The sequence below is a fragment of the Calliphora vicina genome, chromosome 2, assembly GCF_958450345.1.
Source record: "Calliphora vicina chromosome 2, idCalVici1.1, whole genome shotgun sequence".
Classification (NCBI taxonomy): domain Eukaryota; kingdom Metazoa; phylum Arthropoda; class Insecta; order Diptera; family Calliphoridae; genus Calliphora; species Calliphora vicina.
The window spans coordinates 138497423-138510474 of record NC_088781.1 but is presented as its reverse complement, the minus strand read 5'-3'; the positions used below and the strand labels follow the sequence as shown (position 1 = coordinate 138510474).

The following is a 13052-nucleotide window of genomic DNA, read 5'->3' as shown; positions in this document are numbered from 1 at the left end:
CCATAATAAAAATAGAACAAGAATTTATACAAGAAGTTCGAGTTCCAGAATACCCAGAGATGGTAGGACATGAAACAACAATTGAAGTAAATTCTGACGATGATAACAATGCAGAAACAACATTAACACAAAATCCTTCAAGTAAGTGGTAAACAAAAGTGAATACATCATCTATTAAGAGGGGAATACATTTATACAAATTTATTTTAGATCAATCCTTCGTTGAGCCTGCACCAAGATCATGGAAAAACATACGCGGTTTTAAAGGTATGTATATTCAATAAGTATTTTTTTTTTTTTTTTTTTTTTTATTTAATACAATTTATTAACCAAGCCCATTGGGCCAAATATGGCTTACAAACTACTCACTAACAAATGCTACTACATAAATTTGCAATCGCTTAAAATAATTTAGATATTAAACACTAAACTAGATAATAAATTAAACATGAAAATTAAAAAAAAAAAAATAATAATAAATTAAATAAGATATGATATAAATTACGTTCAAAATAGGAATATTTATAATATTAGTTATCTTCAATTTCATGATCATTAAGATACAAATATTCTACAAGCTTGTTTTTAAAGTTATTATCTGATAAATTAAATCTTCTTAAGGATTTGGGTAGAATGTTCCAAATCCGTGTAGTTCGAACTTGATATGATCTCTCATAAATTGAACTGTTAATTCGAGGATAAATTATTTGTGGATTCCTTAAAGATTTCGAAAATTCAAAAAATCTTACCAAGTACTCAGGGGTATCCGCAACAATAATCTTATAAAACTGCAAAAGTAGTCTAATCTCTATAAATCTACTAAATTTACACCCCAAAAAGTTAATTACATAATCAGAAACATGTGATCTAATTCTAAGATTATAAACAAATCGTATAATTCTATTGAATAGAAGATTATACCTACGCATCAAAACACCACAAAACCCAGTAAAAACTTCAGCACAATACAACATGTTAGACATCAATAATGCATGAGCAACATTCTTTCTAACATATAAAGGTAAGTAAAGATTCAAAGAATATAATCTCCGAAGTTTATAATTTATTCTGTTACATAACCAATCAACATGTTTTTCAAAACTAAGATGACAATCAATATACACACCAAGACATTTGATACACTCCACAAACTCAATACCTACATTGTCAATCATAATAGACAGATTAACATCTATCCTAGGTGACTTAAAAATCATCGCCTTGGTTTTATCAGGATTAACACAAAGTCCACAATTTGACATCCAGTCAGAAATGTAAGATAATACAGTATTAATAACACATTCTAGGACATCCATAAACTGATATTCCCCAGGAAATAATAACTGAATATCATCAGCAAAAACAAACAACTGACAAGAAAATCCCTCAACAACAAGCATAAGATCATTCATATACAATAAAAATAACAACGGACCAATCACAGAACCTTGCGGTACACCACTTGTGACCAAGGAGTTTATAGAACGATGCTCACCACATTGAACAAACTGACTTCTATTTGAAAGGTAGGAAAATATTAACCTACAAGCAGCAAAAGAGAATTTAAAAAATTCACAGAGTTTCCGTATTAACATTGAATGACTAACACGATCAAACGCCTTAGACAAATCAAGCGATACTAAGACAGCCAAATCATTCCTATCAACAATCTTTCTAATAGAATCTGTTAGACCTAATAAAAGTGAAGTGGTATTATAACCACTACGAAATCCAGTTTGATAAGGATTTATCAATTTATTGGCATCTAAATATTCTAACATTTGTGCCTTCATAACATGTTCAACTATTTTAGATAGAACAGGAACTAGAGATATAGGTCTAAAATCACATTCACTTCCACTCTTCCGAATAGGTTGAACCTTAGCGACCTTCCAATCCATAGGAAATTCAGAATAAGTCAAAATATTATTCACAAGATACAAAAAATGCTCCTGGATGAAGGGAAAAATAATCTTAAAAAACTTCAAGGGCAAACCATCCGGACCAGACGCATTTGATTTTATTCTAAAAAAAGCCAAGTTCAATTCATTCATATCAATACCATGAAATGAAAACCTGCTATCAACAAAATCGATATTAGAATTAAATGGATCAACCGTATCCACTATCCTATGACTCAAAAATGTCCTATTCAATTGGTCAGCATCCAACTCATCAACAGGTGCTTCAGTATCTAAACCTCCATTTAACCTAATTAGATTCCATATACCTTTAGTATCAAGGTTCTTAAACCGTTCATAATGTGCATTTCTTTTCACATTCCGAACAACTGTCTTTGCCTTATTCCTAGTTCTACAGTATATTTTCCAATTCTCTCTTGAGGGCATAAGCAAATAAGCTTTAAATGCCAAGTCTCTAAGTGAAAGATGATATTTAATATCCGGGGCATTAAACCAGTCCTCTCTAGGAGTATAAACTTTTCGCCTTATAATAGGAACAAGATAGTGCAAATATTCTACACATTCTAATAAATTACTGAGTTGGCCATTAACATCAGTATTCCTGTACAATTCAGAGAAATCAAACTGAAGAACCTGACGATGTAACATCCCAAGATCAACACCATTATAGTCCTTGAACTCAATATATTCAGGGTGAGATGAAGTAAAACCAGATACACTAAGAAAGATAAATGCATGGTGTGAAATAACAGGACACTGCATTTGATTAGACAACAAAATAGACATTGAACTACTAACAAAAAAAAAATCCAACAATGAAGTACAATTTCTTGAAACATCAAAGTGAGTAGGTAAATTATTGTGAACACAGCAAAGATCCAATCTCCTACAAAAAGAGTGAACTAAGTAGGAATTTGATATATTAAATAGATTCATATTATAATCCCCCATAATAACAACATTAGTGTATTTAATGAGCAAATCACTCAATCTTTCCTCCATAACCCTTATATTATTATTTTTACTATCAGGAAGATAAACTACTCCAACCAAATATATCACTCCCCCAATTTTTATCTCAACAAAAATAGCCTCAAATACTCCATAATCCCTCGATCTGTAAACTACATTACCCCTGTATTTATTAGAAACAAATAAACCTACTCCGCCACCTCTTACACGCCCTATTCTATCACTCCTATAAAATTTATATCCAGGAATCACAATTGCCTGAGACGAAATATAAGACTTAAGCCATGTTTCGCTCACGCCAATAACATCCAAAAAACAATCATGTAGAATATGCCTTATTTCATCCAACTTTGTTGAAGAAGCTGTTATTTTAAAACTTTGGCAGTTAAAATGACCAAAGTTTATTCCATTAACTAAATTTCCTAAATTTGAACGCAAATAAGAGTTGTCATGGACAACTGAACCTAAATTTAAATTAACATTCATATTGATAATAATAAAATAAAGATATAAATAGATTAAATAAATTATAAATACTAAAGTCTGAATCAATTTGATCTGAATATCAGTAAACAATTGAATAAAATTTTAATTTTAACCAGAAAATTAAACATATTCATAATAAATTTTCTATTCTTTCAATAGTTTGTAAAAAAAATTTCAATACGAAATTTGTTTACAACACATTGACAATTCAAAAATTGAATATGAATAAGGTCATAACTAAAAAAAATTTGCAATATAAATAATATTTAATAAATTTAATAATATTTAATAAATTAAATAATATTTAATACATTAAATAATATTTAATACATTAAATAATATTTAATACATTAAATATTATTTAATAAATTAAATAATATTTAATAAATTAAATAATATTTAATAAATTAAATAATATTTAATAAATTAAATAATATTCAATAAACTAAATAATATTTAATAATTATTAAATATTAAATAAGACTACTTAATTAATAAATTTAAAATATAATAAATTAAATTAATTAATAGTTGCAGTAAATCACGAACTAGACAAAGTTACTCCATTAACAGTGGCACCATCCTTCAAGTCAGCACATTCATTTAAGTTAAATAGTTTTTCTAAGCCATTTAATAAGGTAAGTTGTACTTTAGGCACGTCACCATTTATAAGCTTAAATTTTTTAATTTTATTTTCCTCCCACATCTTCCGCGATATGTATATTAATTTTGATGATGATTCATTTAAATGATCAAATAGTTTAATGGGATTTGCAACTCTACCACCAATAACATCTTTAAGTATTATTGGATTAGATTTAGAGAAGTTAGACATAATACAGTCTCTAGTATACACAGAGTTAAATTTGACCAAAACTGAATTGCCACCATTTATATAACAGCAGTGTTGAATATCAATTGGCCAGAGTTCAACATTACAAATTGCTGCAATACGGGCAATGGGATATCGAAGGTCTTTTATTCCCTTTGGTAAACCATGTATTACGATATTAGATCTGTTTAATCTTCTTTGAAGTATATCGTTTTGTTTTTCAAGGTCAAAAATTTTATCATTTAATGATTTGTCTACTCCATGAACAATCTGAACACAGCTTTTCACTTCTTCTTCTAGCTGGCTAATTTTATCTGAGTATTCCGAACGCACAGCATTTAGTATATCATCAACTTTGTTTTGAAACACTTGTATCCCATTCTGAAGTTGTTTTTCAAGCTCCATTTTATAAGAATCTTGTTGCTTCTCCAACGAAGATGATAGTTCTACGAAACATTTACGCAATTCATCACATATGTCATTCGTGTCAATAGTAGGACTAGTAGACTTATTTAATTTAGCAGTTTGTGAAATTTGGGTATTTGTTGATGTTTTATTAACATTATTACAACTTAAACAAGTATATTTAAACATTTTGTGGTTGTATAAAAATGAATGTTGTTCTTTTGTTATTTTGAGACAGGTGCTATGATAAAAATTTCCACATATACAACATCCAAGACTATTTTGGTTGTCTTTAACATTTTTGTTGCATTTTGGACATAAATAGACGTCATTTATAGCCGGCATTTTGTAGCATCAAATATATGTACTTATTTGTTGATGTAATATTTATTGTTTGTTTGTATGTATTTATAATTCTCAGCTAGGAAGTAAATGACACTATTTCATATACTTTCTATGTTTTATTGAGTGTGAATTTGTTAAATTTTATTAACAGAAGTATTGATATTATTATTTTAACTTTAACTACACATTTATTAATTATTTTTAGTTAAATTAGAATAATTTTCTGGGAACACAAAATAAACAAAACATAACAACAGTATAATAGATAATAATATAATATAATAATACAATAGAACAAAAAAATAAAAAAAATAAAAAAAAAATAAAAAAATGTGTGTATTTAAAATATTAATACTTTCATTATTGCAGAACCTGGTCTCCAAACTGATATAGACGATTTTAATCAAGGCTCTAAGAAGAAGAAAGGTACTGCATTGCCAGATGGTAAGCAACTTCAAGATTTTTTTATAGAATGCAATAATATTAATATTATTTTTTTAGACCCTTTAGATGAAAATACCTCTTCCAGCAAAAATGATTCTTTTGAACAGTGGGTAAATAAAAAAAAGCAATTCTTGGAATTAGAAGTTCTTGAAATGCGTAACTATAAAATGAAATTAGAACTGTGGGAAAAGGAACAACAGTTAAACGTGAAGTGTTCGAAATTTACCAGAGGTATTGAAAAGACACACCAATAAATATCAAAATTTATGGGGAATATTTATGTTTTAAACTTAAAACTGCATTTTAAATGTTATTTTTATAAATCTTTGATACAATTTTTTATGTATTTATTTAAAATCGAGTTATAATTAGTTTATACGAATTAAAATATAAGAAAGTTAAAAAATGATGATTTTTCATTTGTTAAATGGGAAAAAATAATACCGTGGATTTTCATATTTTTTAACGCCTCTATTCGACTATGCTATGTCAATTTGCATATTTGCAAAAAATGTCAATAGTTATACCCTAATGTACATCTTCCAGTAGTTTCATGTATTATCAAAGAATATATGTAAATCATATAATTTATATTCTTTGGTATCATCTAAAGGAAATAACTAGAATGTTCTATTTATAGAGCTTTTAGAAGCTTCAATGTTAATGTTAGCAGATTTAACGGTTATTGTTATACTTATAAACAATGTTAAGAACAGCGTGTTATAAACTTTGATGGTAAGTAGAAGTTTTAACTGATGGAAATGTTTATAAACATGATGAATATTGCAATTTCGTAACAATATGCAACTAGTTTTAACGTAAAATGTATGTAGTAATTAAACCAAAAAATGTATTTAAATGTACTTCAAATGTATTGAGTTTTCAATTGAGTTTTTGCTTGCAAGTAACTAAAGCTACATATAAGATGGAGTCAGTCATACAGCTGATAACTTTTGATTTTTTGGTTCTAGTGGCTGTTTTTATATTTCAATAATGCTCTATTCTATGTTTATTAATAATATATTTTTTTACATAAATAATATAAACCACCATTATTCACATATCGATAATATTTAAAGTTTTGATATACCTTTTTCAATTTTTCATATAAACCTATCAGCTGTTTTCTGTTCTGTTCTTACAAATTGAGTATACATACATACATCAAAATGGCTGCAAGTTGTAAACGAGTTTATTTGTATAATAAACACTTATTATTAGGTAGTACTGTTCTGCATCTGACGTTTGCAAGTGAAAAAATTTACTGGCTTGCAAGTTGTCTTAACAGTTGAGCTGCAGCTGGTTATAAGTGTGATTGCATTAGAGAAAAAGTGTGACTATTAAGATTTTCGAACTTGTAAATGGTAATTTAATAATTAACTTGTACTTGTGCATAAATATTTTCAAAGAATATAAATACACTCAGCTTGCGGCAAGCATATTTAACAAGTTATTATTGGAGGACAGTGGATTTTTCTGTTCAATTGTTGTGATAAAAAACTCAAATATATAAGAATTTGTTGCCGTAAGAATAAAAGAAAAAGGTAAACATTAACAGCAACATATGATTAACAAAAAAAATATATTTTTTTTTGATATTCCTTACTTGCAGCCCTCAACTTGCAATTAAGACTTTAGTGTGAAGAAACGCATTAGTTTATGAAGAAACAGCAAAATGGACCGTAAATTAAATACAGCAGAAATTTTCAAATTAATTGATTTATATCGTTCCCATCCAATTTTATGGGATTCGACTAGCAAAATGTTTAGACGAAAGGATTTAAGAACAGAAGCGTATAATGACATTGCTTTCGAAATGGGCATGACTGTTGAATTTGTACAGAAGAAAATACATTCAATACGATCTACTTACACGGGTGAAATAAGAAAAATGAATAGTGGAGATGAGTACGTATCGCATTTATGCTGGTTTAATGAAATGACTTTTTTGGACAGCTCAATTGCCACTAGGAAATATGGCGAGAGTTCAAAGGTAAGTTTAATTTTATGTATAAAAAAAAATAAAATGTATGTACGTGTTCTTATAAAAATATGATATTCTTTTTGTACTTACCTTATATAAATCTACATAAATCCTTATGGAGTAGGTTGCGTTCATTTATTTAAAATGTAAAATTGTCAAAAATGGCGCAATTGTGTCACAAATCCCATCTCTGGCACTCAATAATTTACGAACGAAACAAAACAATGTTCATTAAAATCTTTAGCATCACTGCAGATATGTATATGAAATTTATTTTTTATTTTAGCTATGTAATATTAAAAACATCGATTAAATAATCGAAAATGTATCACCTCTATTTAAATTTAAAACGTAGCTACGTAACAAAACTTTACGTTTTGTGGGGTTATAATGCCACAGCAACATTTTTATTGCTACTACTACTATAGTAGCTCACTTGATTAAAACACCAAATTGGACAAAATTTTGTTAAGCGATAAAAAGAAATACAGCTCAGCATATTTGTTATAGATATAATAATTGGAAAATAAGAAAACTCAAATTAAACTAAAGTTTCTTTTATCATGGCTACATTAATAGGTGCCAACTTTTTTGTTTATTTTACTACTACTGACGATGCTGACAGAGTTCGATGTAAACTTTGTAATAAATGTCTTATGGCCAGTCGACGTTTCAATTTAAAACAGCATTTAAAACAAACACATAAAATACAGGTAATTAGAATATTACGAAAGTACTTGTGCTAAGAATTTGGCTATAAATATAGATGTTCGTGGATAATGCTATGTGCCCTGTTAAAAATACATACTATGCACTTTCATACGTACACACATATATACATAGTATGTTTATATGTATGTGGCTTATAATTTCAGGGTTTAAAATTTTAACTTGTTGCATGGTGTAATAAACAGCCAAAAACATTTGCAGCTAATTCGAAAACCTGTTAAACTAATTTTTCTTAATTTTTTTTTTATTTTTATTTATTAGGTTTGTTTAAATCAGACCAAAGTAAAACATGCTTCTATAAATACTAAAAAACATAAAAAAATAGCCCCGCTAAAAGAAGATGCCCCTTCATCGTCGTCTAAAATTTATGAATATTCTTCACTGGAAACTAAAAATGAAGACAACAGGGATAACTTCTATGACATAAATACTCAAACAATGGACTCAAATGATTCAAGAGATTCTGGTTCAATAGCAAGTATGTTTCATATGTAAATAATTATGTATAAGAGATAAATTTAAATATTTACCCTCATTTTCTAAATCTCTTTATTTTTTATCGTGACGATATACTGACAGTTCTTATACAAAAAAAATTTAATTGGAAGTATATCGTTACGAAAAACGATAACCAGATTTGTTCGTTTGCCTGCTAGTATTACTATTTTCTAATATTTTGTTTTCTTTCTGTATTGAAAATTTCCAAAGCAAGTAAAATAGTAAACAATTGTAAGCAAACGAACAAAACCATTATTTACAATTGAAAAACTAATAACAGAAATTTGAAAGTAAATAATGCTTGCTGCATAAGAAAGAAATGCTTAACAAAATATTAGCAAAAACAAAAATAGCATGCAATCTAACCGACCTTGTTATTTAGGAATAAAATTTGTACATATATACATTTAAATGTACAATTTATAACAAAATATTGTACTATAACTGAAAACAACTTTGTATTATAATAGGTCCCTCCGTTATAGAGGTAAAACCTGAACGGGTACAAGAAGTCCATGTAAAGGATTGCATAAATGAGTTGGAACATGGAACAGCTTTTGACGATGAAATCATTGATGATAACAATGCAGAATCAACGTCCACACAACAACATACAGGTAAACAATCAACAAAATATGAGTGAGTGACAATACAATTTTTTGTAAATGTTCAAATTTCAGATCAAGTTTTGCTTCCTGACAATTTTGTGGAGCCTAAAGTAAAGAAACCGAAAAAGAAACGCGGTTTCAGTGGTATGTTCAAGAACGCCTTTGATCATTTACATTTCGAAAATACTGAACATTTTCTAATTGCAGATCCGTTAAATGATTCTGATGATCTCCTAACTGAAAGACCAAAGTTAGTGCCACGTCAAAAGAAGAAAAATGAAAAACCAGTATCCGATGGTAAGCAATTATTAGTGATAACTTTGTCGAAAAGAAAATCGTTCAAATTTGTATGCTTAATACATTCCTCCGCGTTCTGTAAATCGAGTGATTTTCAAAAACTAATAATTGAAAAATTGGTGTTTAGCAAATCGCACGTTTTTGTACATTAAAAAAGATTTGTTTACTCGAAAGATAAGCGAGTAAATCATGTGAATTCAATTTACAGAACACCAAAATATGTGAATTCGCTTAAAAACGAAAATCGTTTCTCGGATTCGATACAGAACAATTTCGAAAAACATACGATTAAAAAAATTAAATTAAAAATTTCACAAAACAATATTTTCTTATCTAATAGCCCTCTTATTTCTTAGATCCTTTAGACGAATCTACATCTTCCAGCAATGACCATTTTGAACAATGGGCCAAAAAGAAAATTCAATTACTGGAAATAGAATTACTAGAAATGCGAAACTATAAATTCAAATTGGAACTGTACGAAAAGGAGCAGCAGTTACGTCTGTCTTGTTCGAAATTCACTAGAGATATCAGAGGCAACTGATAAAACCATTATTGTGTGTACATAAATATTTTTTTTTTTTTTATAAAAAACTTTTATACTATGTATAAGTATTTTCCTGTATTATAATTGAAAATTAATAAAAAACAAACTTGAATGAAATTGTTTTTTTCATTAGATAAAAAATAAAAACATCTTATTTTATATTATTTTAATTTTTTGTATTATTTTATAATAAAATAATGTATTCTATTTCAACCAATTAATAGCAGCAATAAATGGTAAATGTAGTTGTTAAAACACAATAAACTTCAGATAATTTAAGCATCAGTTTCTGCTTGAAGTTTGGCGACATAAGCGGCCTTATGTTCGGCAACCTTAACTTTACGTTGCTCGTTAGTGAGTTTCTTAGCATTCCACCTCTTCTTGGAGATGCCGCTCTTAGCTACCTTTTTGTGGGTAGGATCGGCACGGATAGATTGGTGGGCTTTTTTGTAGATTTCTTCAAGCTAAAATTAAACAAACAAAAATATATACAAATTATTAAAATTGAAGATTAAAGAGACAATATAAATTTGTTTTATTAACACAACAAAAATTTATTTAAACTAAAATAATATGTATATTAGAACATTATGACCTAATAGCAGACTGTTTGAATCCCCCAAATGTATGTTGTGATTTGAATGATTGTAAAACCTTAACAGAAAACATAACCCATTGAAAAGGTGTTAAGTTACGAACAAAGATTAAGAATTTAATGTGGTCCACTTTTGGCACAGCCAGTATCATAGTAACAAGACACAGCAGTAATTTTAGAAATGGACGTCAATAAATACCATCTTAAATGAAAACGTAATATTTACATCAAACCTAAAGTTTAAAGTTATTGTAAAACCTTAACAGAAAACATAACCCATTGAAAAGGTGTTAAGTTACGAACAAAGATTAAGAATTTAATGTGGTCCACTTTTGGCACAGCCAGTATCATAGTAACAAGACACAGCAGTAATTTTAGAAATGGACGTCAATAAATACCATCTTAAATTTGTACAAAATGAAAACGTAATATTTACATCAAACCTAAAGTTTAAAGTTATTGTAAAACCTTAACAGAAAACATAACCCATTGAAAAGGTGTTAAGTTACGAACACAGATTAAGAATTTAATATGGTCCACTTTTGGCACAGCCAGTATCATAGTGACAAGATACAGCAGTAATTTTAGAAATGGACGTCTACTAGACCATCTTAAATTTATATATATACAAATACAAATAATACATACATCAAAACTAAAGTTTTAAGTTATTGTAAAACCTTAACAGAAAACATAACCCATTGAAAAGGTGTTAAGTTACGAACACAGATTAAGAATTTAATATGGTCCACTTTTGGCACAGCCAGTATCATAGTAACAAGACACAGCAGTAATTTTAGAAATGGACGTCTACTATGACCATCATAAATTTATATAGATACGAATACTAATAAATACATCAAACTAAAGTTTAAAGTTATTGTAAAACCTTAACAGAAAACATAACCCATTGAAAAGGTGTTAAGTTACGAACAAAGATTAAGAATTTAATGTGGTCCACTTTTGGCACAGCCAGTATCATAGTAGCAAGATACAGCAGTAATTTTAGAAATGGACGTCACTCATACAAGTGTAAGCAAATTAAAGAAATGTTATTTTTTCTACTCACATCATCAGCACGGATTCCCAATTTAATGTAACGGCTGAATTGGCGTTTGAAGCTTTCCTCATCTTCTTCTTCCAAGGTGCGCATGTAATCGGCAACATGTTGACCGAAGATATGGGCACGGTGTACATCAGCGTTGAAGCTCTTGGTTTCGGCGGAGTAACCGGGGAAACGCTTGACGGAGTGAGGGATGTTCAAACCACCATCAACAGCACCCTTCATGGCACCGAATACACGGGCACCAGTGGTGGTACGAGCCAAACCGACATCCAAGTAACAACGGAAAGCACCGGGACCGTCATTGACTGGCTCAACATTGTATTCTTCACCAGTGACTTCAGTGCAACCACCGTACAAGGAGTCCAAGCCCAATTTGTTCAAGATACGACGGGCTACCAACAAACCGGTACAGTAAGAAGCAGCATAATTGGTCAAACCAACCTGTAAATAACAACAACAATCAATATAACCTCCAAATAAAATAACAATCACATTTATAACACTTACCTTAACACCGTATTTGGGAAGTTCATGGGAGTAGGCAGCGCATACAATACGATCACCCTCAATGCGGGAGAAGGCAATTTGAACGGTGATGTCCTTGTTGGACAAACGTACAATCAAACGGTATTTGGGTGTGTTGTACTTGTTCTTGTCTTGGAAGATCAAGCGTTTACGGGCATAGTAATCGGTTTTACCCTCACGACGCCTGCGGAACTTAACTTGATAACGCTTGAAGTACTGCTTGTTCTTGACTACTTTAACGAAACCCTAGAATTTTAAAGAAACATGTTTCCAATTAAAACAAATAATATTTCAAATCACACTCGTTACACATTTGTTTGTATCACTTCAAAAATATTGTGCATAAATAATCGTCAAGTTTCTTCTGCATCTTTTTTTCATTCTTGACTTAAAACGTTTATTTTTAATTGAATATTGTTTAGGCATTTGAATTTGTTAAAATTTTCTTTTTATTATTACCATTTTTCACTATTTCAGTTATAAAACACCGACGTTAAAAAAATACGCGATGTTCTTCACACGTAGGTGAAAAAAGAAAAGAAAGATGGAGTTGTTTTACTTTTGACAGTTGAAAGGAAATATTTCGAGACTCGAAACGAACTGCAGCCAACTTCACAATAATATATAAACAAGTAGTGATGACACCTAAAATATATAACGAAAAGTAAACAAATTAATGTAATGGAACCAATTTAATACTTATTTTTAACTTCTAACACTCAAATAAATCTATTTTATATAGCTAAATATGTATTTAAACAGTTACAAATAAAATATTACAATTTACTGGGAGTTGT

General features: G+C 29.1%; 3 protein-coding genes across 3 annotated transcripts; 2 read left to right on the top strand and 1 right to left on the bottom strand.

Annotated features, from left to right (window-relative positions):
• The first annotated feature begins 23 nt into the window (after positions 1 to 23).
• LOC135952334 (uncharacterized) lies at positions 24 to 5812 on the top strand. The gene is made up of 4 exons (XM_065502223.1): positions 24 to 141; positions 211 to 267; positions 5332 to 5406; positions 5464 to 5812. Exons 1-4 carry the CDS (start codon positions 60 to 62, stop codon positions 5658 to 5660), a joined length of 411 nt encoding a protein of 136 aa, XP_065358295.1. The 5' UTR covers positions 24 to 59; the 3' UTR covers positions 5661 to 5812.
• Positions 5813 to 7081: 1269 nt separating this feature from the next.
• LOC135950904 (uncharacterized) lies at positions 7082 to 10186 on the top strand. The gene is made up of 6 exons (XM_065500428.1): positions 7082 to 7399; positions 8381 to 8597; positions 9088 to 9234; positions 9298 to 9369; positions 9433 to 9522; positions 9879 to 10186. Exons 1-6 carry the CDS (start codon positions 7082 to 7084, stop codon positions 10064 to 10066), a joined length of 1032 nt encoding a protein of 343 aa, XP_065356500.1. The 3' UTR covers positions 10067 to 10186.
• A 34-nt stretch (positions 10187 to 10220) lies between these two features.
• Positions 10221 to 12871, bottom strand: RpL5 (ribosomal protein L5). The gene is made up of 4 exons (XM_065502170.1): positions 12715 to 12871; positions 12238 to 12501; positions 11734 to 12171; positions 10221 to 10533 (listed from the first exon to the last, which is right to left on the bottom strand). Exons 1-4 carry the CDS (start codon positions 12715 to 12717, stop codon positions 10345 to 10347), a joined length of 894 nt encoding a protein of 297 aa, XP_065358242.1. The 5' UTR covers positions 12718 to 12871; the 3' UTR covers positions 10221 to 10344.
• Positions 12872 to 13052: the final 181 nt, after the last annotated feature.

Excerpts from the sequence above, each read along its gene's own strand:
- LOC135950904 (XM_065500428.1), top strand. The coding sequence starts at position 7,082 with ATGGACCGTAAATTAAATACAGCAGAAATTTTCAAATTAATTGATTTA. Across the intron at positions 7,400-8,380 it reads AATATGGCGAGAGTTCAAAG|GTTTGTTTAAATCAGACCAA; the intron begins GTAAGTTTAATT and ends TTTATTTATTAG. Across the intron at positions 9,370-9,432 it reads AAAGAAACGCGGTTTCAGTG|ATCCGTTAAATGATTCTGAT; the intron begins GTATGTTCAAGA and ends TTCTAATTGCAG.
- LOC135952334 (XM_065502223.1), top strand. The coding sequence starts at position 60 with ATGGTAGGACATGAAACAACAATTGAAGTAAATTCTGACGATGATAAC. Across the intron at positions 142-210 it reads ATTAACACAAAATCCTTCAA|ATCAATCCTTCGTTGAGCCT; the intron begins GTAAGTGGTAAA and ends AATTTATTTTAG. Across the intron at positions 5,407-5,463 it reads AGGTACTGCATTGCCAGATG|ACCCTTTAGATGAAAATACC; the intron begins GTAAGCAACTTC and ends TTATTTTTTTAG.
- RpL5 (XM_065502170.1), bottom strand. Across the intron at positions 12,172-12,237 it reads TTCCCAAATACGGTGTTAAG|GTTGGTTTGACCAATTATGC; the intron begins GTAAGTGTTATA and ends TGTTATTTACAG. Across the intron at positions 10,534-11,733 it reads TGGGAATCCGTGCTGATGAT|CTTGAAGAAATCTACAAAAA; the intron begins GTGAGTAGAAAA and ends GTTTAATTTTAG.